The sequence below is a fragment of the Calypte anna genome, chromosome 3 (genome assembly GCF_003957555.1).
Source record: "Calypte anna isolate BGI_N300 chromosome 3, bCalAnn1_v1.p, whole genome shotgun sequence".
Lineage (NCBI taxonomy): Eukaryota > Metazoa > Chordata > Aves > Apodiformes > Trochilidae > Calypte > Calypte anna.
Genome location: NC_044246.1, coordinates 58,160,623 through 58,184,570, shown reverse-complemented (window position 1 = coordinate 58,184,570; position 23,948 = coordinate 58,160,623). Strand labels below are relative to the sequence as shown.

Here is a 23,948-nt window from a genome sequence, read left to right as displayed (position 1 = left end):
TTTTTTCAGCATAATTTAAACCTGGCCTTAAATGAAATCTCCAACTTAAAACAGAAGCTAAGCCTTACTGGCTATTTCTTTGCTCTGTTTCTAGCTGTAAGTGACCCTGTACTGATTTTCCAGTAGACAGGTTAGAGGTAACATGAAGAAAAGTTTTAAGCAGATCAGGAGAAGCAAGGTGAGTTTTCTGTCACAGATCGAGGCCTGCTTCAACTGTACAAGAAAATGAAAATATAAATAGAAGTAAATATTTCAAACAAGTTTTATTTGGTACTTACATGCTATATATAGGTTTAAAGAAAAACTACATATTTTGGACACTTCAAAATATTATGGCTATGTACATGGAAAACTATAGAAAGCAAGAAAGGAACCCATTTTATGTCACTGTGTCACAAGCTACTATTGAAAGCATTCTGACTGAATGGCTGTTTTTTCCCTTCCATATATAATTTCTGGCACATGAAGTCTCTTTTTCAGTGCATTTCCATTACTTTTATCCCATCTCCTGTATAAGATGAACACTTGAGAGCAGCAGAAAGTAATTTCTTCAACAAATTCTTCAGCTTTTGTCTTGGAGGGTTTCTCCTGCTGGCACAGACTTTCTGCACAGCTTCCTACAGGCCTAGCTCAGTGCTCACTAAAGACAAATGCAGGAATCTTAACGGTACATTCTCGGTAGCATAAAGTGAAACCCCAGAAACCTTCATTTCCTTAGCCAAGGATCTTCTCACTGACAATGCAGCAAGCCTGGGTTGGTGCTTTAAACTTAAATACCAGGAGTGAGCTCTACCTGCAACAGCATTGTTTATCACAGCACAAAAATGTGCAAGATTTTACAGTTCTGCCCAATAGCAACCAAAAGTGAGGGATGAAATAATGACAGTAGAAATCAGCATCAAACCAAAGAGAAAGCAACCTGCATTGCTCTTTTAGCCACTCAAACTGCACTGCTCTATAAAAATCACAGACTACATAAAAAAGCACAAAGACCATTTTCCTTTTGCTCTGAAACGAGCAAAACCAAAAGATTCCCAAACCTGCTTTGTCATCCAAAAATGAAATACTTCAGGTTTCACACAGTCTTCAGTAGTCTAATAAGGCAAAGGAAAAGTCTTCCATTGTTTGGAACAGCAGCAATTTACAGGATTCAGAACAAGATATTTCCTCGCGTGTGTGTGCACATAGGTGCACATATGCATACACATCTTCTATAGTATTGTGAACATGGATGTAAGAAAAAGAAAATATCAGTTTTTCAGTATCATTTTACCATTTTTCTAATTTATTCAAATAAATGATTTCTGTACTGAACAAAATTCATAAATACATCATCTAGGAGAACAATAGGTTTATCCTCTTGTCCATGAAAAAATAATGCTTTCAATTTTTCACATTTTAAAACCTGCTTTTTTTGCGTTTTTAGAGAAAATGCAAGAAGATCATAGTGACATCTCAATTTACAGAACGTCCCTGTAGGAATTACATTTACAAGAACCTGATACAGAAGCCTATACTTTGCCCCCATAATTAGAGTTCTCTGCAATAATATTTAAACCAACAGGTTTAAATAATAGACCCCATTAACTCTACTTGTAGAGCAATGAGGTATTTATTTTTCAAGTATTAGAACCACAAAGTGTAAAAGATTCTTTGCCAATTTTACAATTATGCCTTTTAAACCAACACCCACCTTTTTAAAAAAGAATCAGTCCCACCACCCAATCAGACCATTGCTTTCAGATTCCAGTGTCTTGTGTCTTAAGGAATGCAGAAACATCCATTTACTAACAGAAAAAGCTTGTTGGAAAAAGCCATATTAAGTAATGCACGTGAAGCATGATTTTTCTAGTGAAAGCTATTAGAAAGGTGATCCAAGTCTATTCCCATCATTTCTTCTGCTGGTTTTACTAAAGTCCTTCCAAAAAAGATATTAAAGATATAAAACTGGAGAGAAAAAATAAAACACGCCTTCATAGCATAGAAGAAACTCCACAGACTGCAGAGATGCTCATATCACCTTTGGTTCTTCAGAAGAAACAATCAGATCACTTCTATAACAGAAGGTATAAAAAATGACAGGTCAGCAAAGAGTGACAGTGCCTACTTCAAAATGCATTTATGCAATTCCTTTATTGTCAAATCATTTCCCTTACATTTTCTAGCCACAGAGAAAGAAAATGGCATTCCAGTTGGCCAAATTATTATTTGTTTACCCAATATACTTTAAGATGTGTCAATTCAGAAAAACCAAGTGCGGGGTAAACATCCCTCAGGATTAATGTCAGCAAGGACCCAATGAGGAAAGTACATCTGGAATTTACACAGGAGGCAGGGAGCAGCTCCCTGTTCCCAGTGTGGGTATCAGATACCACACTTGCGGAACTGGAACAAGATTGCTGATGGTAACTGGGAGCAGCATTTGTCACCGTTATCCTTTCCCTTTGAGAGCACAGGGCAAACATTTTCAAGCAACTTCACTAGGCAGAAAGTGACAAGGCACAAATCCCCTCAATCAAATGATAAATCCTCACCATAATTTGTACAACATCTGAATGTACTTGTCATGCCTAGCTTTATAAAGAGGAGGTATGCTCCTTTCCTCATATAACATGGGGTTTAAAAATGTGTAAGCAGCTTATATCAGTTAAGAGCTCTAGGTCCTCTGTCAATTACAACACATTACAAGTGTTAACGAACTGAGGCAAACCTACCTGCAGTTTGATGTGTTTGAACACTATCTACCTGAGGCAAGAGAGTCCCCTTATCTTCAAAGGCTAGAATTGGATTCAAAGGAATTTCAGGACTATTGCTTCCATCATTGTTCATGGCATCCAGCCGGGATGGTTTAGAACCAATAGGCAGGTTTATAATCTCTTCAAAGTTATCATTCTGCATAGACATTCCATTTTCGTTTGCATTTTTCTCTTGATTGAGATTGCTGAAAGAGAAAAGTATTTCCTCATACAGTTCATCTGGAACAGCAGTTTATACCTTCTCAAAAAATATTGCAAATGGAAGACTATGCATTAAACTAGAGCATTCTTTCAGCCAGCAAAAACAAATCTGTTCTTCTACCACAGAAGAAAAAAACTCTTTGCAGCCAAGTGCTTGATTTGCCTTCTGTCAGACTCACTGGATATTTGCTACATTTGCCTTCATGATGGGCAGAAGGGTAGAGAGCTATATGGACCCTGCAGTTCTGAGGGGTGACTCCAATGAGACGAAGCAAGAAAGCTCCTGCAGCACCACAACTGCTCTCTTGAGCCACCCACCTAATGCAGCTTACAACCTCTGCCATCTATTTCAGTTCCCACAACCTTTGCCATACCCTTCTTCTTATTGCAAATCAATGTAATTGTCCTTAGATAAGATCACAGTAATCTTTGTAATTCCTTGGATCACCTCCTGCCTCCAGTTTTGGAGCAGCTTCACCTGTCACTCAGCCAGAGAAAAAACTCCCTTACCAACACAGTTTCTCTTTTCAGTCCCTCCCTCCCTTGCAAGTTCTTAGGATTTATTTCCAAGGCACAGCATAACTCCTCCTGTTCATCATGCCCAAGCTAAAAAAAACAAACCCAACAAAGCCATCACCCTCCAGCATCCCCCATGCCAGTCTTCACTTTCTTTTCCCATCTCCCACTTGACAGAGATGCCTTATGAGCAAACTCCTGTACATCTCCCCCACTTGGCAGCAGTACAGGTACAAACAGGCTCTCCAATTACATGTACTCTCCTCAGAAGACACATGATTATGGCTCACAGTCTTGCCCCTCCCCTCTCAACCCTTTTATTAGGCATTGTATTGTCAAATCCTGCTGTCTTTGCAGAAGACATGCACTGTCTTGCCAGAGGGGAGTAACTAAGGTTCTACTTTAGTGAACAGGATGACAGTAATGGGACCAGAAGAGGAAATACTTAACTGACAGTCAAAGATCATTTGAACTTTTACAGGTGCCTCTTAAGGGTCTCAGCAGTTAGATCTGACAGTCTTGGGTACCTATTCCATATTCAGACCACGTCACAACTATCCAAGCTGTCTGGAAATCCTACAGGCACAAAGACTCAGATTTTAACTAGGCTATCAGTTTCCTTAGGCCATTTCTGAGCAGGTGGGTTGGTTCCACAGGCGGATTTTCTTCTGACAGTACATTTACTAGTCTTAAAAATTAACCAACCAAATAAAACCTGCCTGTAATTGGCATATGCTTTCCTTTAATTTGCTGGCATCTTAATTTTGTTCTTCAAAATCAGTAACAGAATCCTTTTACAGTACTTTCCAAAAGACAGAAAATAATTATTGCTCTTTGAAGGTTTCCAAAGTCCAGATTTCCTGTGAGAATCACATACTGGTTTTCATATAAAGCCTTTCCCCATTTTGCAAATCATCAATAGTTTTTTTTAAGAAAGATGCTCCCATTTTTTTTCATCTGTGGATATGCTGAGTGAATTTCAAAGTGAAAAGTATGTTTCACTGCACTGAGTTTGAGAGCAGACACAGAAACCCCACTGCCTGCTGGGGAGAGGTCACAAGTCACATCACCCTCCTGTGCCAGAGATCTGAGTCTGTTGGGTGAGGAGCAGAACCCGTGAAATACTTTAGGACTAATAAAACCTGCTTTACAATGTATAGTTAGTAGGTCATTATTCACTATAAGGTATCCTATTACTTATTTCATCCTCATCTACTAGGAATGACCTTACCAGAGCTAGGATAACATGGCAAGTTATATAAATGAAACAGCATAGTACTTCACCAAGGAAGAGGATTCTTCTGCAAACAGATACTAATGTTTCCATCTGATTGATCAACTAACTTCATAGACAAACAGTTCTTCCTATTTATTTTTCATTGCACTGCCAGTATTATATTGTATTAGAGCAGATTCATAGACCTAAAAGATGTCTTTCAGACAGCGGGGTTTATACAATCATAAAGGGGCTACAGAAGAAAAAAACATTACTATGAATCTTCTATATTTAATGCTATAAAGTCTTCTATATTTTATGCTCTTTGCTCTGCCAGATTACTAGGGGAGTAAATTTAGAAGAAACAAAGGGAAAAACAGAACTGTGGAATTAATTCCACTTGACATTGTAGAGGCCATAAGCTCAAAAGGAGATTAGACAAATTCCCAGGAGATTGGTCTACCCTCCAGCTTCTGGTAATTAGCAGCTCAGGGACCACTGGAGCCTATGGTTGCCTTTGGATCACGATGCTCAGTAACCCTTCGTTGACCAGAGGATCTCCTGGTACTTCCTTTTTAACTCTATTCTCTCCCTAAGAGACTGTTACAGGCAATTAAAGCAGAGACTACAAAAAAGTAATGTTTTTTGACCTGCTACAGCTGTTCTTACTCTCTTATGTTACATCCTTGGCAATGTCTCCGTCCAGCACAACACTGTGGATACCCTTTTCAGGCATAAAATACTGCAGGTATGTTTATAAGAACTGGATGATTTTGGCATTGTAAAATATTCCATGACTGTGGCTGTAGCACACCTACATATTCATATGATAAAAAAAAAAAAAGGTTGGTTGATTTATTCAGAGTGCTTCCCAATCAGAGCAGTCTCGCAAGCATCTGAAGGACAGCCTCATGGCAGCTAAAAAAAAGGCATATTTGCAGCTTTGCATTTTGAACTGGACATATCCATATTAACCAGATAGGCAAGAAGTAGTTGACAGAAGAGCAGCTAATTTAACTAAAGGAACTGGGGCATCAAAAAAGATAAAAACTACTGAAAACTACATCTGACACAGGTGATTTTAGTCAAAGCTCTGTGCAGACATCATCTGTATGAGAAAGAATTTGAAGAGGGTAAAAAAGAAGAAAAAAAATAATTCAAAATTTAGTATGTCTGATTTTCTGACCATCCATCTGCAACCAGTACCAAATTAATAAAAAAAATAAAAATAAAAACCTACTGACTTGTATGACTTTGGAGTGTGCCAAAATACCTCCACACCTGCTATTCCTGATCTGAAAAGACAATATTGTTCATGTCATTTTCTGACATTATTTTAGTGGAGATTTCACCAATAGACATCAGGAGCAAAACGGATTCCAGACTTTTGGATTATTGAGATAATGCAGTGTTTAATTTTAATCCACAGAGAGAAAAGCAGGGAAACTGCACTCTAGTGGGAGTTGTCCCTGTCCATGCAATGGGGTTGGAATGAGATGATCTTAAGGTCCTTTCCAATCCAAAGCATTCTTTGATTCTGTGTTTCTCTGGCATCAGCTGGCATTGAGGAGCTGGAGGCTTAAAGAAGGGAAGGTGATGCTAAAGCAAATTTCAAGAGTGCTGTCCTACAGGCTGAGCAATGAACACTGCATAAGAATTTGAACTCAGTAATGTTTTTTCTCAGGGACAAGATACTGAGGTGTTCAACTTGTTTAATTGTATGTTTCTAAAAACTGGTTATCTAGTCTACCCCTATCCATTTCCCTTTATACAGGATGCAGACACACAGATAAGCTGAACTTCTCTCACTGATGCAGGGATTTTTAGGAACACAGCACAGGGAAAAAAAATGGAATTACAGAATAAGTGTCATAAGGAAAATATTGTCAACATAAGCCACTGTACTGAAATAACTTTCTGAGAAATAGACAGGATCTAACTCAGGTAAAGAACTGGAAAGCAGAGAACAAGCCATAATCTGCAAGCAGGAAATGGATTTAGCAGATGTACTGGCTATCCAATGCCAACTATCATTGTGTTTCTTACTGATTTACTGTTCAGTAAAAAAAGAAAAAATCTCATTGGAATGTTTATAATTTATAAGAACTTTGAAAGTACATGTTGTAAACTATTTTCAAACAATGGTCTCAAACTAATTTTTCCATCTGTTGGACCCTGCCTGCCTGCCCAAAACCCCAGAATCTAGCCAGAAAGTACCAGACCATTTATACTATTGTAGCATCCATGAGCTACCAGTTTTCTTGGTAATTTTAGATACTTTACTTCCTGGAAAATTTCCATGGTACACCCCATTTAAAAATATATTTAGTGTTGCCCTTTCCATCATACACCTGTATGAGAAATGTCTTTATTTAAGTTCAGTTTTGAGGCTTGTAGATCAAATATAAGGTAATGCCCTGCACCCCCCAATAATTCACTGTTCATCATTAGCAGTTGAGCATTAAATTGTTTAACCCCATTTACTTGCAGAGAAGATCCTTAGAGCAATCAAAATCAGAGCCCTTGCAGTACCATGTGTTCATTTTCAGACATGTCATTTTAACTTAAGACAACTTTGTTTCTATGTACTCGGTATTTGGGTAAGATTTATTTGAAAAACTTGAGTGCTAATATGGCAACACTGCTCAATTCACAAACCAATATATCTATTGTCTTTCATGATGAAAAGTGAAAAAACTTTAAGCTGAAGGAAAACTGATTAATTTGTTTAAAACACAGGAGTAGGAATACCAATAAATTTTTTTACAAACTATTAGATGATTGCACTAATCCATCACCTGCAATAGGTGTTTTATTAATAAAATTAACAATTGTTGTCAATAGATATAAGGTAAATAATGCAGCAGATCACAGCATTTTCATTGAGGCTTATGAAGATCAATTGTCTTGGAAAGCTTGTGAAGTTCCTTTACAACAGCACCTGCATTGCTGATCAAAAGCAACAACAGAGAATCGTGAAGTATTTAATTCTATTGCCTTCACGGTGCCAGAATTGTTTTGATTTTTCTCCGCTGCATTGTTCTTATGATCAGAGAAGCAAGCAGGCTATTTCCAGCTGAATCCCCACCACAGATGATGGGGGGGAACAGGGATGAAGGTTCAGCACAGCAAGCTGTCAGGCAGCTTCTTTTCATGCCCCAGAGTAGAACTCCTTGCCTTTATGCAAACCTCTAGCTTTCCAAGTCACCCTTCTTCAACACTGCTGGTCCAAGGGACAGAGCACCTTCACTACAGGCATTTTGACCCCAAATACAGGTATTCTGAGTTTGGTCACTGAATACCAAGCACAAGTCCTGTTGAAAGGCACACTGATAAGATCCTAGTGCTGTACAAAACAGTCCCACCAACACTTATGTTTCCTATGCTTCCAAAATATTAGGAGGAGAATGAGACTGATTATTGCTCTAAGCCTTAAGGTGACTCCTTTCCTTCACTCCCTCCTCTTGCCTATACAAGCACATACCACTAGTTTTTTGCCCTGGGCAATTTTTTTTTAAAGTTCTGGCCGTAAATCTGAGCTATCTTGCCCTTAAAACATGCCCAAGCCTTTTCCAGATGAAACCCAAATCTTTCCTGGGACTGGAATGAGGTACTCACATAAGGGACCATTTCCACCTGTTGCTGGTGTTTGTGCTACAACCTCAGGTACATCCAGGTGTCAGACAGCTCCTGCACATGAGAAGCAGTAGCAGTGGTGTTGGAACCTATGCCTTCTTTGATGTGACAAAATCTATGCTGCTATGTATTTATTCCTTATGACAGGTTTTCAGGCCACCTGGGCTAAGCTTACACTGGGATGCTACCGAGTGCTTCAGCCTTTGCCTTCTCAGTCAGTGTAGACCTACCTCTAGAGTCCCTCTGCACACTAAGGGGGCATTCCAGTTTCCCCTTCCACAGCCTTATACACATTTCCTCCTTTTGTTGCTGTTCTTCAGTCTCATTTATTCCTTCTTTTTATTCCTTATTTTTGCCATTCTGAGGCTCCTTCCACACAGAATATAATACTCCATGACAGCATTCACTAGCGTGGCACATTTTATATTACAACCATCAAGGTGCAGCTAAGGCTGGGAGCAATTAACATCTAATAGCTGCCCGAGACAATTAAGAGGTGGCCCTGTGCAGCTCATACACTGCAGTTTGGTGCTCAGTGTCACTGACAGAACTTCTCTCAGCAGGAAGCTCTTTGTTGGCATGACAGCAGGCTAAGATCCCCCAGGCATATGGAGGGACTGAGAGAGGGCAAATTCCTCCTTCAATTAGTGCCAATCACACCCCAATGTATACTGCCCATTACACACTACATGACTGCTTCCCGTATTCAGTTTTTTCCCTGCATATTATGGCACTAACTGCATAAAACATGAAAGGACTATAGGACTGTTTGGCTTCTGAATTGCTAAAAACTGAAATAGCTGACAGCTCATGCTTACGTAACAGATTTCACTTGATTCAATGCTGAGGTTACAAGCATTTCAACAATTTCTCTAAGTCTGAGTGACTTGCTTCATGACTGCAGAAAGTTCCCAGTGTTAAATATCTGTCTCCCCAAATTCTCCTTACAGAGGACAAAAGGGGTTTTTTTAAATGCAAAGCCAAAATGAGCAGTTCCATAACTCGTGCAAGGGGCTTTTGCATAGTAAGCAAAACCAGCAAATTTTTCAAGCAGTTCAGAAATCGAAACATCTGGGCTGAAAGTAGAGTGTTTAGTACTGAAATCAAGAAAAATAGCACTGCAAATCAAAAGTGGGGTTTATGATGCTTAATTCATGGAAAGGAATAGTAAAAAACTGCCCTTTCCATTAAGTTTCAGTTCGTGTAACAACTGCTGGCAAACAAGACACTGTTCAAGCACTGCGAAGGACGTTCTGCATTTTTACAAAATTCTTCCCTGTCAGCTGGCAAAAATGGGTTACTGCTAAGTGAAAGATGATAAAGTTCTCTTCTGAACACAGGAAAAGACCAAAATAAAGAGGAAACAAGGCAGATTGAACAGCTGTCTCTTAATTAATACAGCCACCTGAAAACAATTTATTAGTCTAGTAACCCTCATCCTCTAAACATCCTACAATACTTGGCAGTGTTCTTACCTGTCCATGGTTACAGGGGGTTGATGTGAAACAATCATATGTGTACAGGTGACAGGGGTCCCATTGTGTGGAGATTGTGTTGCCTGCTGAAGCTGAGGTCCTCCTGCAGGTTCCAAGGGAGATGCAGGACTAGTTATGGCTAGAGAGAGAAAAAAAGGTTTTAATAAAACCAAGAGGTATCATCTACCTGCAGATGATGATAAAATATTTCCTATAAAAGACAGCCCTGTCAAAACAAGTGACAGCTTTAAAATACAGAGTTGCCATACCCCTTTCTCCCCCTCCCCCTCTTTGTCAACTTTTTTGGCACACAAGCCCAGTTTCTGCCTGATGTAAATGCCACAGATTTCAAAGCTATAGATTTATGTATAATTATATACACAGTTCCAAAACATAAGCCAATGGTTAAAATAGGCTGACATCTGACAGAACATGCTGTTGGCAATTTTAGCTAGCAATAGTTAATGGAACAGGAGACACACTGGGACATTATCAACTCCATACACCAGTATTACTTGGTTCCCATGTTGATCACTGGCTGTAACCCAAAAGGAAATTAAGAGGAGAAAATCTCCATGGGAAAGATGCTTCCTTTAACAAGCATAAAATCACAACTATGAAATCCTCTAAAGAGCAACAGAAAATTAGAACACCCTTGTGCCCCATCCAAAGAATTTATCATAGATGCTATTTCCCTGTCTCAGGATGGTGCTTTTGAAGTACAGCTACAGCCTTCTGCATTGTGCTTCCATTCACACTAACTCACATACAGCTCAGTAAAAGGAAGCAATTGCACCCCACCATAACACCCATGTGTTAGAAGAATGGCAAGGACAGTGTAGTATTCATAGGCTTAGACACAATTAGTTACCCAAAACCTCATCTGAGGAGACTTTCTTTCAAGTGGTCTTGTTATGCTATGCTCTAAATGCATGAGCTGAATGTCTTAGTCTGATCTTTGGCAACTTTTTACATGGAAGATGCAAGCAATACATATTTCAGTGATTCTATAAGTGGAACAAAAGGAAAATGCATTGGCTTTAACATTTAAATGAGAAGAGCAGAAGAAACAAGATGAAGAAAGGCAGTTATCTGCTATTTTGAAGCAGAAGCCAAACAGATGACAAAAAGGTGATAGATTTTGTTCCATTGTGTAATCTGGCCATTCCCACAAAGGTGTTTTGCCAAAAAGTGAGACTGAAAAAAAAGATAAATAACCATTTGTGTATGGTCTGAATTCTATCTGTTAGAGAATAACGCTAATAACAGAGCATAAAGTTGGCTGAAACACATCCATTCATTCATACCTTTAGTGCAACAGCACATCTAGATAAACCAAAGCAAAGTAGTAGATAAGCCTTGAAGGAGAGGACAGTTTTATCTTTATCCAGTCACTCATGGACTTCAGGCTTCCCTTGGGCCTAGGGAAATGGAGGTCCAAATTCTCATATGCCTTAGAAAACTGCCTACTTGTATTCTACTTCAGGCAGGAAAGTGCTAGCCATGGGTTTATAGAACCACCTATGAGTTTCAAGAATTATCTAAATGGTTTGTAGCACCTACAACAGTGCCCACAGCAAAAGATGTCATCTCAGAAGCATTCTGCATTAGCAGTTCCCAAACTTTTTTTTTTCCCTCCTAAGAGAATATGTAAACAAATAACTTCCACACATAAAGAAATCTGTGTCAAAAGGGTTTCCCAGAAGTGCTAACAATAGCATTGACTTTAAACAGAGAAGGAAAAAAGAAAAGGAAAAAAAAAAAAAGAAAAAAATTAAAAAAGAAAAGAAAAAGAAAAAAGAAAGAAAAAAAAAGAAAAAAGAAGAGTACACGCAGTCAGTACTGTTATTTGTCCTACATGTTACTCAACTCAAACACTGATGAGAAATAAAGATGTGTCATTTAATGTGTTATTCTACAATAAAACAAGCCATTGGATAGCAGTATATTTGAGCAGCACTAATTCAAACTTGATGATTGTTGAATATGGGCTACATTTGGTCGCTTCCTTCATTGTGAGTATTAAAATCTTACACAGCATTTTAATGATCCAGGGAGAAAAAAAAGATAGAAGGAACGGAATAGAAGACAAGACTGAAAGTATGTCTGTAACGGGAAGACTAAGCTTTTGTACAGGAGCTGAATTTTGAATGAAATAGAAACTAAGACCAAGACCAGCAAGTGTGGATGAGAGAACTCACAGGGAGATGTTTGGATAAAGAAAAGTTTGTTTTGGCGACAGAGGTGAAATAATCATTTAAGAAAATGGAATAAGTTGCACAGTATTCCAGTTGTGGTTGTTGCAGAAAGAAACTACAAGATCAGTTTCTTCTGTGGCCAGAATCAGAACAGAATTTGTTTCTTTTCCCTTTATAATTAACTAAACTAGGTGAGCAACTCCCTTTTCTTAAACACCAATGTGACAAACTGTATAAAACAGCTGACTCATTTAGTAAAGTCCAATGACTTGTACAGAAAGGCTAAATAAGTAATATTTGCTAAGACTTCAATTATACTTCTCTCATGATTTTCTTTACTGCAATTAGTGTGCCACGTTTCAGAGCTGTATCTCAAATCATTGTGCTTATTTGCACTCGAGACATGGTTAAACACAATACCTGCTTCTCCAGCAATATTTGCCTTTGATATGTGTCCATTTTGCTGGTCATTGGCTTTCTGCAAAGGAAGCACAGTTTCGTACATCAAAAATGGCACTAAGGAACTGAAGCATGCCCAGTGTTTACACATGTAAAGTAACAGTACTGACCTTATCTACAGCTTCTACACGCCTAGTTCTCTTCATGATCTCCTCAAGCCTCTACAAGGAAATGTAAAGGAGTAAAACAATGTTTGCTGGCATTAATTTAAGCAATTGCATTTTGAGAGAGATGCTTTTGGCATTTATCAGTTGCATCTGTTTATTGTAAAAAAGATGAATAGTTTATTCCTGTTTCCAATATTCCCTTCATTTTCACATCAGGCGACACAGATGTGGACAGCATCTTTTCTGGGCACATTTATATCATGGACAACATCCTGCATCTGAGATGGAAGCTAACTAAAGGCAAATTGAATGACAGTTTCTCTGCATGTACTGAGTTACCTTCTTCCTTTCCAAGCGCTCTTGCTCTTCTCTTTGGAAATGCTTTTCACGTTCCAATCGGATCCGCTCTGCCTCTTCCCGCAGCCGAGCTTCCTCTTCTTTCTGAGTGGATGGCAGAAGGAAAAGAAATTACAAACAATTTACTATTGAAGGACATTTTTACACTGATACCTGCTTAACTATGCATGTCTACAACACCCTAAAAAGACACCTCGGGGTTTACAAATCACCAACAATCTCTTTAGACTGAATTGCACATTTTTTGATTAATTTCCATATTTTGCATACCATGTAACTAGACAATGGACATCATATTTGGTTATGTGCCTGAAACCACACCAGATGAAAAATGAGGAATACATTTCCTAACCTTCTCCATTAAAACAGCATCCAGGGAAGTATTCACAGTGTTCATGTTTTGAAGTGGTGGATGTTTTTGAGAGTCAAACAAAAGCAGCAGAATATTTTATTTGGCCAACAAAGCATTTGCTCAGTGAGATCAAGGACAAACAGCCACAGGTACATTTGCACAAGTTTCCCCTCCTGCTTTCTTGATTAAGTGTAAAACTTGTCTGGAATATACTGTAGGAGGCCTTGCTCCCTGACAGTGACAGTGTTATATGATGGAACTATTACAACAGTTAAGGCTGTGGCTTCCAAAAAACACTTGGCCGTGAGTCCATATGTGTACTTGGTACTCATCCCCAGACGTACTTTTGTTTAGGATTTGAAAGTCAGCAGCATAAACTTTTTGAAAAAAAAAACACCCTGCAGTTTCTAAGCTATATTCAGTAACCCAGTCCTTTAAACATTTATTTTCAGATGCATGCATTTGATTATACACCAGAAGAAAACAGTAATTTCTATGAGGCACACGGAAGTGGTGAATCCTGAGGGTAAAGAAGTGTATGCACAAAGTAGGAGCATATGCAAGAAGGGAAGGATCTTATCCAAAATGCTTACCACAGCTTCTCCTGAAACTGGTAAACCAACATTATGCCATCCCAAAAATGAGAGCACTTTAAACTTTTGGTTTATTTACTCTTATCTCTCTTGAGTAGCAGGTGAAGGTTCTCACTGACTTGATTAAAGGGATCAAAACCTATGCCTTCCCTTTATACCCACAAAAAAGCAGTATTTGGGATATTGGGGATAGGATTAGAACTCAGCAGTGCTATGTCTCCAGCACTCTGAACAGTTATCTTGGCATCTAAATTTTCTGTAACTGTGAGGAGGAGTTCTTTGTTATTACACCATTCATTAAAATCCTCCAATACAACTCTTAATTTTTTTCATCACAAATCAGTATTTTTTTTCCCATCATCTCTAAGGAATAGGAAAGGATTTGTTCTAAAAAAAAAAAAATCCTACACTGAAAAAATCCAAAATAAAACTGAACTCCCAACTACATATTTTCATTAAGAAGAAATATCTTTACTCTTTATTCCACCCTATGGAATGAATTCTGCCACAACCCTCTTTGCTGTACGTAACACTTGAATTTTAGAGATCCATCTAATCTAGGTGCTGCATAAGAGATGTTGCTTCATCCACTTCCCTGCCAACCAGACTGGCACAGAATTCCAGGAGGGGAGCATTACTTGTTTCTGAACACGCTCCATCTCCTCCTTCTCCCTCTGCTCTCTCTCTCCTGCCTGCCGCCGCAGCTCTGCTTCCTTCTCCCGCTCATCCTCTGCCTCCCTTCGTTTTTTTTCTGCTTCCTGCCTGCGAGCTTCTTCCTCTTCTCGGCGAGCTCTTTCTTCAGCTATCCTCTGTGACAGCTCCTCCTTCTTTTGCCTGCAATCATGAAACAAACACAAGAAAAATAAGTAAAAAAAAGGTCAGAAAAAACTCAAAGCAGACCCAAGACACCAGTACTGCAGAACACCTGGATAAAGGCTACACTGCTCTCTAGTTCATAAGAACATCAAAACACCCAACTACCGAAAGCCAAGTTGTCTGTTCTGCTTCCAGCAGATGCTGAAGGTGAAGCCCTAGAGTAAAATTACTTCTCCAGCACACGCCTGGCTTCCACTGCTCTATGGTGCTATCTGAATCAGAAAGGGTATCACTGACTCTAATGCATCTTGCAAAGCACCTCTTTCTGTTATTACATTAGATTGTATTTTGAAATAGCACACATCTTTGGCACCCACCTTATCTTGTGGCAATGACTTGCATTGAAAAGAAAAGAATATATAATGCTGCTGATTTCTGAACATTATCTCCTAACTTCACTTAATGCCCTCTCACTCTTGTATTATGGGAGTGAATAACTTTTTCCCTTCACCTAAATTATTTAGGACTATGTAGCTTACCATATCCCCACTCAGAAAGAGAGAGCAGATGGCCTTTCCAGCTAAAGAATCCTCACTGGTTAGTAGATTTTCATATAGGAGGTGTCCTGCACTTGTGAACTTAATGTCTGTGTGCACTTATTTTCCTAGCTTTAATGAATATACTATCTCAACAAATACAACAATCAACATTTAAGAAGTGGATTTACCATGGATAGTTCAGAGTTACATATTTATTTTGTTCTCCTTTTTTTTGTAACTCAGAACTTAGTTTTTTGATCATCACTCACCCGCTAATTTCATATCCTCAACTCCAAACAGGATCTCGTCCACCAGAAATAACTAGGTCATAGACCACCACCACCACATAAATTATTTTTTTACCTGTGTTCCTTTATGATTAGTGGTATTGCATTGCCACTTCCATTTTGTGTCTCAGCAACATAAGATGCATCTGAAACACTTCACAACTGCTTTATCTCATGAAGAGCAGCATTTGCTCACTGGCCACAACTCATTTCAAGTCCTTTTATGAAGGCACTGAACAGAGACTGAAAACTCCTTTCACTGTGAGAGATGATAATTCTTTACCTTTTTTTTTTTTTTGATCCTTCAGTCTTAATATTTTTTCACCATATTACTCTTATGCCACAGTAGTTTACTCTCTCTGAAGTCTCTTTTGAGGTGGACCATGATGTGAGCCTTTTGGAAATCCAGGATATTTTAACTGGCTCCATGTTTCTGTGTTCAACAATACTGTTCAAGGACTACACCAACTACAGAGGCGTGGCCTCCCTCTAAAAAGATGCTCAACTTGTATTGTAGCCAAAGGCATAAAGATCTAATAGAAAATGAGATGCAAAAATCTGTTGCCCTCTGTTGGGGTTCTTGATTTTAAATAAGAAAAATCACAGCTGTTGAACACCTGAAGGTACCTCTCTGAAGGCAGAGATCTTACCATTCAAAGTAAGAGATGTTGTCCCAGTCACAGACTTAAAAAAAGCTGTGTATATTCCCTAGTTGGAATAAACCAGTAAAGCTTTTCTAATCTCTGAGGAAACAATTAATCTCTACAAGGATCTGCTCTCTCCTTCTGTTCTGTTTTAAAGCACCATTTCAGATGAGTTTTAACCTTATAGAGCTGCTCAGGTTTGTATTGAGCCAATGAAAAACAACAAGAAAATTCAGTTTTGGGAAGGAACTTGTGCTTCCTTGCACTTCAGTACTATGCTTCATAGATCACAATGTAACAGCAGAATATACACCAGAAGCTGCTAGGAGGCTGGTAAAAATACAGCTTGTCAACTGCAGAGGTCTAGAAACACCTTTCAAGCTCTTCTCTCTCCCTCCTTTCTTGCTCCTCCCGTTCCCGCTGCTCCCGGGCCAGGCGCCTCTTCTCCGTCAGCAGCCGTGTCGCCTCCTCAGGGTCAGTGGTACCTGCAGAGGGCTTTGTGGGGGCTGAAGGAAGAGCTGATGGAGCAGAAGGTATGGATGGGCTGGCTGCTGAAACACACGGGAAGGAAAACTAGCTTGTACAGGCACAACAAAGATGATACTCCCTTGAAAGGAACAGAAAATAGGTTTAAATACTCTGTAAAAATTTTTCAACCTTATGTGGGTTTATAAATGATTCAGAGGAAAGAGAAATTTCTAGAGGGTAGGAGTTCATATTCCTTAAGAAAAGTTTGTTTTTGCAGGACACATGAAAGCAGTTCCAGTTGAAATGTTAAGCAACTTTTCTGTGCGAACAATAAAAGCTGACAGGTGCTCAACAGTAGTTATGCTGACCCAGCACGTTCCTGCCGTCAGATTTCTTAAATTTGCCTGAATCTGTTCGGAGGTCAGAAGTGAAACATTGTGATATTACATTTTCTTCTGTCTCGTAGTCTACATCTGAAGAGCAGAGTCAGACTTTTTTGTGACACGCAGTCACTTTTGGTGACTAGGTGACCTGAAACATCAACTCTCTGAAGTGCTCTGCAATAAGAGCTGGACACATACTTATCATCTGCAGTTACTCCAATGTGAGGCAGTTCATGAGACCAGGACACAGCTTCTTAACAAGGTTTGCCACTATTGGTGAATTATGACTTGTGTTCAAAACTTAATGGTGCCTTCATATAATTTCTCCATTTGGGACCAGCCTTTTCCTCCTGGTAGAGAAGGTGTTACAGGTTTTTCTCAAGTTAAACACCAGTTCACATTTCCATAAGTTTGCCTGGCATTCTTTAGCAGAGGTAAACACTGCCTCAACTGCATTTTTTCTTTAGAGGTCAGGGACCATTGCCAACACACATTAGCTGAAGGAATCATTCCCAAAGCAATCACATCTGGTAATGCAGACAAACATGGATAGGGAAGAATTTGAACTGTCCATGGAAAGAGATTCCAATCCTGGGAAGTTGCATGTAAAAACAAGGCATAAGGAACAGCAAGGAGATTAAAAATAATCGACATTTCTAACCACCCTTTGGGATTTCACAGCATTTTCCTCACCTCACTAACAACTTCCAAGAGGGGTTTTTCCTCCCTGATTCCACCCCTCCTACACCTCTTTATGTTTACAAAAACAAATTCAGCTGCTTTTTCTGGGCTTAATACTCACATCTCCTGAGCTCTCCACTCTCTACTTCTACCAAGTAAAAACTATGGAGTTTTGTCTATAACTGATTAAGGGCTTTGGATTCACTTTGAATTAAAATGGTACACATACACCAGTAATTTAAAGAGTTCCAGGGCCTGTTCTCTAGCCCTGAGGTAAGTTGGCAGTTCAGCCTTGGACAGAATACTATTCTCTCACACTCCCAGAACATGTATTCAGTCCACACCTAGGGAACAATCAAGGCTTGGGATAATTTCCCAGATGTAGCTGGAAACTGAGGAAATTTTGGGATGGTCAAATAAAAAAGGTAAGTAATTTGATCACTCTAAAGCGTTGGAGACCTTTTTAGCTTTGCTCTTAAGTAGCCTTGGGAACAGAAGCTAAGAAAATATGGGACTGCAATTACTACCTGAATGAGAAACATTCCAGAGAGCCTTTGCAATAGTTACACAATATAAATGACAGAGTTCCTGTGTCTCAGCCATTTTTAATTTACTAACATGGGCCAAGGAAGGGCTGTTCCTCCTGAAGAGACCACAGCTTTGTGCTGCCTGGGGCTCCCTTTGCACCTCAGGTGCTGAAGCTAGCAGTGTAACAAGCAGCCTGTTTAATGCACACCTGCCCTGCTGTTAGAAAAGATGACAGCTTGCACAGCCACACCCAAAATACCTTTAAAAATTCATTGGCCATGTGGAATTCACCTGCAAATGTGAATAGCTCCATCATTGATCACTACCTGCTGACCTCCTGGCTCCTGTGACTACACAGCTAGCAGGTACCTGAACCAGAGAGGTTAGAGGCCAGTTCACTTAACTGGTAGAAATCAGCAATGTTCACCTGCAACACAGACCTAGGACACATCATCAGTAATGTCCCTCTGTCTCCAAATGCTGAAGTTGCCCATCTCCAGATTCTTGCATTCAACCACTGACTACATTTTTGTAGTTTAGGCCTTCATATGCCATACATAGAGTGTCTTCTAACCTTATCTGTAAAATTCTTAGCCTAAGGTCTCAATCTTTGGTTTTAACCACCACTTCCTTTGGCTTTGGCTTAAAGTGCTGCTCACCACTTTGACTATAGTATCCTTCTCTTATACCCCCCTCCACTACTTCTTTCTTTGCAATGAATGCAAGCTGCTTCACTTTTGAGTATCTTTATCCCTCATAATCTGTTTCCATACCAAGTGATCTTGTATGTACCTATCACCCTTCATACACTTTATGATCCTTATTTTTATTTTGTGTGTACAGCCTTTTCTTCCTTGCTGTTTTTCAGGGCTGGTGTGGTTTGGGTTTTTCTTGTTTGTTCGGTTTTGGCATTTTTTTAATAATTAATTTTCCCTGAAAAATTATGCCTGTTCCTCTTTACTCTTCTTCTTGGTTCTCCTCTGCATTCCACTTTATCCTGCTGATCTCTCTCATGATGTGGTACTCTTGCAATTTTACAAGTAAGTTGGCAGTGTTGTCAGCACCATTCTACTGTCTAGCAGAGCTGGAAATTCTCACTGCCCACACTACTTTATGTAATGGCTTCCTGTACCATTAGTCTTTAGATGATACTTACTCTACTTCAACTGTTTGAAAAGAAGCTGTGTCATGACCTGAGGGACAAAATCCCAGTCCAAAATGGCAGCAAAGAGAGTGATGAAGCCATCCTTTGGGATGCAGGGCTGCGTGTTGTTTTGACTGTTACGAGCAGGAGAGCTTCAACTTGTTTACACTTCCCTCATAACAAATATAAGTTTGCAGAAATCTGAAGAATTTAGATTAACAACTGATAGAAAACTACCAAAAGCTATTTTGTTTCAGAGAAAGGGAGAGAAAAACATAGAAGACTCTCAGAATTCCTTAACCTAAAGGAGCATCTCTCCTTACCTTGAGCGAGCTCTGCCTGGACACTGAGCTCTTCCTGATTTGCAGTTACTACAGCACCTGCTGAAGTTGCTTTACTCTCTTCTCTCCTCTCCTCACTGGCTTTTTCAGCCTCCTTTTCTGGCCTTTTCTTCTCATTCTCTGGTTTGACCTCTTTTTTGACAGGCCGGATGTTGCCAGGAGAAGGAGGACGTCCCTGAGCAGAGGAAACTTTGGAAGAGCCAGGTGGGGAAGTTATCTGCTTGGGTGCGCCAGGCAAAACAGGCAAGGACTTCGACGCACGCCTGCGTAACCACAAAGAGCAACAATCACTATCAAGACATTCTCTGCCGGGCACCACCTACATATCACTTCTACAACTAAAATTGCTAAAAAAAACCCCAACTTCTTTGTTTCTCTGTTAGCAAGCAGAAATGCTGGAGCAACTGATTAGCTTTCATGCAAAATGTTTCTCTGTCCAACTGCAGTGAGCACTGAGCCCAGCAAAGAGGGCAGAAACCAGGGAACTTCCTCCTTCTTCCCCTTTCTCAAAGCAATAGTAGTATTTTTATAAAAGTGGGACTTTTTTCCTTTATTGCAGAGAGAAAATATCTACTCCACCAAATAAGATTGCAGTGTTTCTCATTTAATTAATAGAACAATCAGAGCTGCTTATAGCTTATGCACACCTCCAACTAAGTGTGTACTTGGCTTACCAAACATGAGAGGGAGCTGGTGATCTAGCTTTGGGGTTGGATGAAAAATGACCTCCTCTAAAGCTGGCTGAGAAGCTGGATGAAAAATGGTCTCTCTCTTTTTCTTTTCTGTCAGTCTGTAGTTCAGCAAACAAAAAGTCAAAGTCAATCCAGAGTTCACAGGGCTAAAGAAAGCAAAGCAATCTCAGTTAAAAATGAGGGGCTGAGGAGCTGAAAAAGCAGTGCTGAGCGAGTTGTTCCTATAGCCTGTTTAACAAGTTCTTTAATACAGCTCCAGTAATCTGCCACCATCTTTGTCAGTAAATATGCATTTGACAATAAGAATCCTTCTTAATCATGCTCCCTACTATCATAAGACATAAAAGCCTAATTTGCAGAGACTGATTTTTACACAGGAAAACCTCTATTTCTTAAGGTTTTATCTTTGATTGCTGCTGAGTACCTTCCACTAGTCCCCTTAAGCCCTGGATTTCATTGGGAGAAAGAGCAAAACCCTCCCCACATACTCACACTTAGTCACAGTTCCTATATAGCACAAGCCTTTTGCTTTCATGCTTTTATATTACCACTACAAAACCTTTAAATGTGGTACAACAGCTGTCCTGTTCTTTTTATCTTGGATGATTCCACAGCAAACACATTTTTTGCTATCGATTCTCATCCATGGTAGCAATTTCCTCTTTATTTATTTACATCTCAAGATTTTATTTTTAAATATATCTCTGTTATAGGTCTGGTTTGTATAAATAGAACTATTATGTTCAAGGAATATGTCACCATTTAGGCACCTATATACCGCCTCCATTTAGCCCTAGATGAAAAGCTTGAGGTTTTTGGAAAACTGAGCTCAGACCCTACGAGTCTGAAGGATGAGAATACTGGAGAGGACACCAAGATGTCACTCAGCCAACATGATGCAGTGGGGATGCTACTCAACACCTTGGCTGTGGCTTAAGCACAACCCCTGCAGTGTGTGTGTTATGCTGATTTAGAACCTCACAGGCTGAGAGCTCTGAAATGCTCAACTACTAAACCAAAAAGCAAGTTAAACACTGGAAAAGAAAAAATTAATGACCACTAAACCCTTTGCTTTTTTTCATAAATCCAAGAGGGGGCATTATGATTTAAATTAGTGATTTTTAATTGCCAAAAACATAACTGAATATCAGCAATAGAAGGTGTCCATCCTGAAGTCATTACTAAGGAGTAATTAGTCAGCTCCTGGGCAATATAATTTACCAGATATTTACTGATTATTCTGATGATAATCACCTGAGTTTTCAAAGCATCCACAGCCAGAATAAACACAACAAAGAATAATTTCAGATCTCTAGGAATAACTGGAGCTACTTTATTAGTTTCGGAAATGAGAGCATCAGAAAATTTTGCTTAATATCACTAAAGCAAAAAAACTGAATTCCTATAAAAGTCTACAGGAGAGTAAAAGATTCTCCACAGTACATAGGCTACCAAAACCATCTCTTAACTCATTCATTTTGTATTAATAACATTTTCATTGTCTCCTCCACCAAACGGTATCAACCTTTATTTTTTTAATTAAAAAAACCCCAACCCAAACCAGAAAACAAACAAACAAACAAAAACTTAAACCACTTGTAATGCAAAAGACTCAAGAGGTGCTATACTGATAGCCCTGGAACTTTCAGTGTACTATGCACATAGTATGAGATTTCTCTGCAGATAGATCCCACTGCTGTGCTTTAACTTAAACTGCAATATACCATCTGCCTGAAATATTAAGTACTGTTGATTTTCATTAACATTGCTTCAGCAAGGATGTAAACATTTTGCTCATCATGCCAAATGAAAATGCAATCACCTTTTACACAATCATTTTCAGAAATTACTTCACTCTTCTCACACTCTGAAAAAACTCAGCCTGTAGAGTATAAGAAAAATACAACTGCAAAGAATATATGAAATGAAGATGACTGCATCCCATTGGCTTGGAGCACAGTCAACATGAATTTGGTCTGCCTGTATCACACTCTTCTGATTTTCCTGAAAGCTCAGATCAGTCACAGTATTGTAACCAAATAATTCAGAATCAAGAGGTGACCTGTTGGAAGCCCCACAAACCATGCTCCTAAACCAATCTCTTCCTTCTCAACAAAGAGAAAAAACTTTTCTTAGTCTCCTAAGAAAAGTAAACTGAAGTGACAGTGCTCAGTGTGCTTATGTATATGGGAATGTGTGAGTACATGGCTTCCTTCCCTCTTGATCCCAGTGGCTCAGTTGAATTTGCTAGAGGTCTCAGAAGATGCGAAGCTCTACAGGCTTTGTGAAAACAGGTTGCTGGGAAAAGCAGATTCCTCCTCACTGAGCAAAGAGCTACATCATCAGCTTGGGACTTAAAATGCAGCAAGGAAGCCACTTAAGAAAAGAGGACACACTCTGACTGCCTCTGTGTCTCATGAGAATCTAAGGCAGCCACTCTGCAAATATGGGTTTTTTTCCATGCAGATTCTTTGATGAATAATATCAGGCCATGGCACCACATAATAATATTTCAGTTAAAATCCAGCCAACCACGAAACAAATTGGAGGGGGGGTGGGGACAGCACAGAGAGGAGGATCAGACATAGTCAACTCTCCTTGCAACTAATCATGTCCTAACAAACAATGCACTCAGGTTGTCATGGCACAAGACAGTCAGAGTACAACTGGCATGCTTACCCCTGCCTGGTGTGTTGTTTTCCTACGTCCAACAGCATCAGTAGAGGCATAAAGTTTTGCTCGTTCTCCTGGATTCCTACAGCTCATGGCCTTGTAGGACAGAGGACTGATGGGGCTGCAAGATGCTGAACGGGGACAAATGGGGATAACTACGGTGTTGGTTGGTTTTGTTATTAATTAATTTTAATTACAGAGCAGCATTGGAGATTTGACAGAGGAAAGCCAGCAGGAACAGAAACAACCGAGAAAGACAGAAAAGAAAGAAGGTATTAATATGCAGAAGAATGACTAATTCTCAAGTCAGAACCATCACTTGAAACATTAGCTTGGAGATACATACAGAAATTATAATTTCAATTTCTAAAACTTTATTTAAAATATAAATTAAGACTTATGCCACATAACTGGGTAGTAGAAAGGAACAACATTTTTTTTCTGTTAAGTTTTCATACAAGTGGTGGTTCTGAAAAAGCAGTAGACATAATGACAGGTCTGACTGACTAGCTTAGTATGTGCATTCATATGAATTTCAATTATATTCTGAATAGACAATAATCATACTAAAATAAAAGTGTCTATTAACTGGTCTTGGAAAGTGGAAGAAAATACAAGGAGGCACACACACAGATAAAAACACAAACAATACAAAACTGCTTCATATAGAAAATCAATGAAATTGAAGTCTATATTTTTTAGCAAGTAATGCAGTCTTAAAAATCTGTTTTATGAATATATTAACCTTATCCATTTAAGAACTTTTAATATTTCTTGGTAATACTAGAATAACAGCTGACTCAAACACATTCTAAACAACAAACTATTTTATACATTACAAAAAGTGGAGTAACAACAACAAATCAACTTGTTAATTAGTATTTGT

At 39.1% G+C, this 23,948-nt stretch overlaps 1 protein-coding gene across 8 annotated transcripts in view; it reads right to left on the bottom strand.

Annotated features, from left to right (window-relative positions):
• Positions 1-248: 248 nt before the first annotated feature.
• Positions 249-23,948, bottom strand: part of MAP7 (microtubule associated protein 7) — a 121,383-nt gene continuing 97,683 nt past the window's right edge. For 6 of the 8 annotated variants that reach the window (XM_030447448.1, XM_030447449.1, XM_008494048.2 and 3 more), the window contains exons 8-18: positions 23,069-23,193; positions 20,372-20,487; positions 19,680-19,960; positions 16,526-16,703; positions 14,505-14,700; positions 12,904-13,005; positions 12,568-12,618; positions 12,419-12,476; positions 9,801-9,939; positions 2,715-2,941; positions 249-2,054 (exon numbers count right to left, since the gene is read on the bottom strand). In XM_030447448.1, the coding sequence (XP_030303308.1) occupies positions 2,044-2,054; positions 2,715-2,941; positions 9,801-9,939; positions 12,419-12,476; positions 12,568-12,618; positions 12,904-13,005; positions 14,505-14,700; positions 16,526-16,703; positions 19,680-19,960; positions 20,372-20,487; positions 23,069-23,193 (1,484 nt within the window). In that variant the 3' untranslated portion in view covers positions 249-2,043. The remainder of the gene's footprint in view (positions 2,055-2,714; positions 2,942-9,800; positions 9,940-12,418; positions 12,477-12,567; positions 12,619-12,903; positions 13,006-14,504; positions 14,701-16,525; positions 16,704-19,679; positions 19,961-20,371; positions 20,488-23,068; positions 23,194-23,948) is intronic. The other 2 variants (XM_030447447.1, XM_030447452.1) reach the window with 2 other exon arrangements.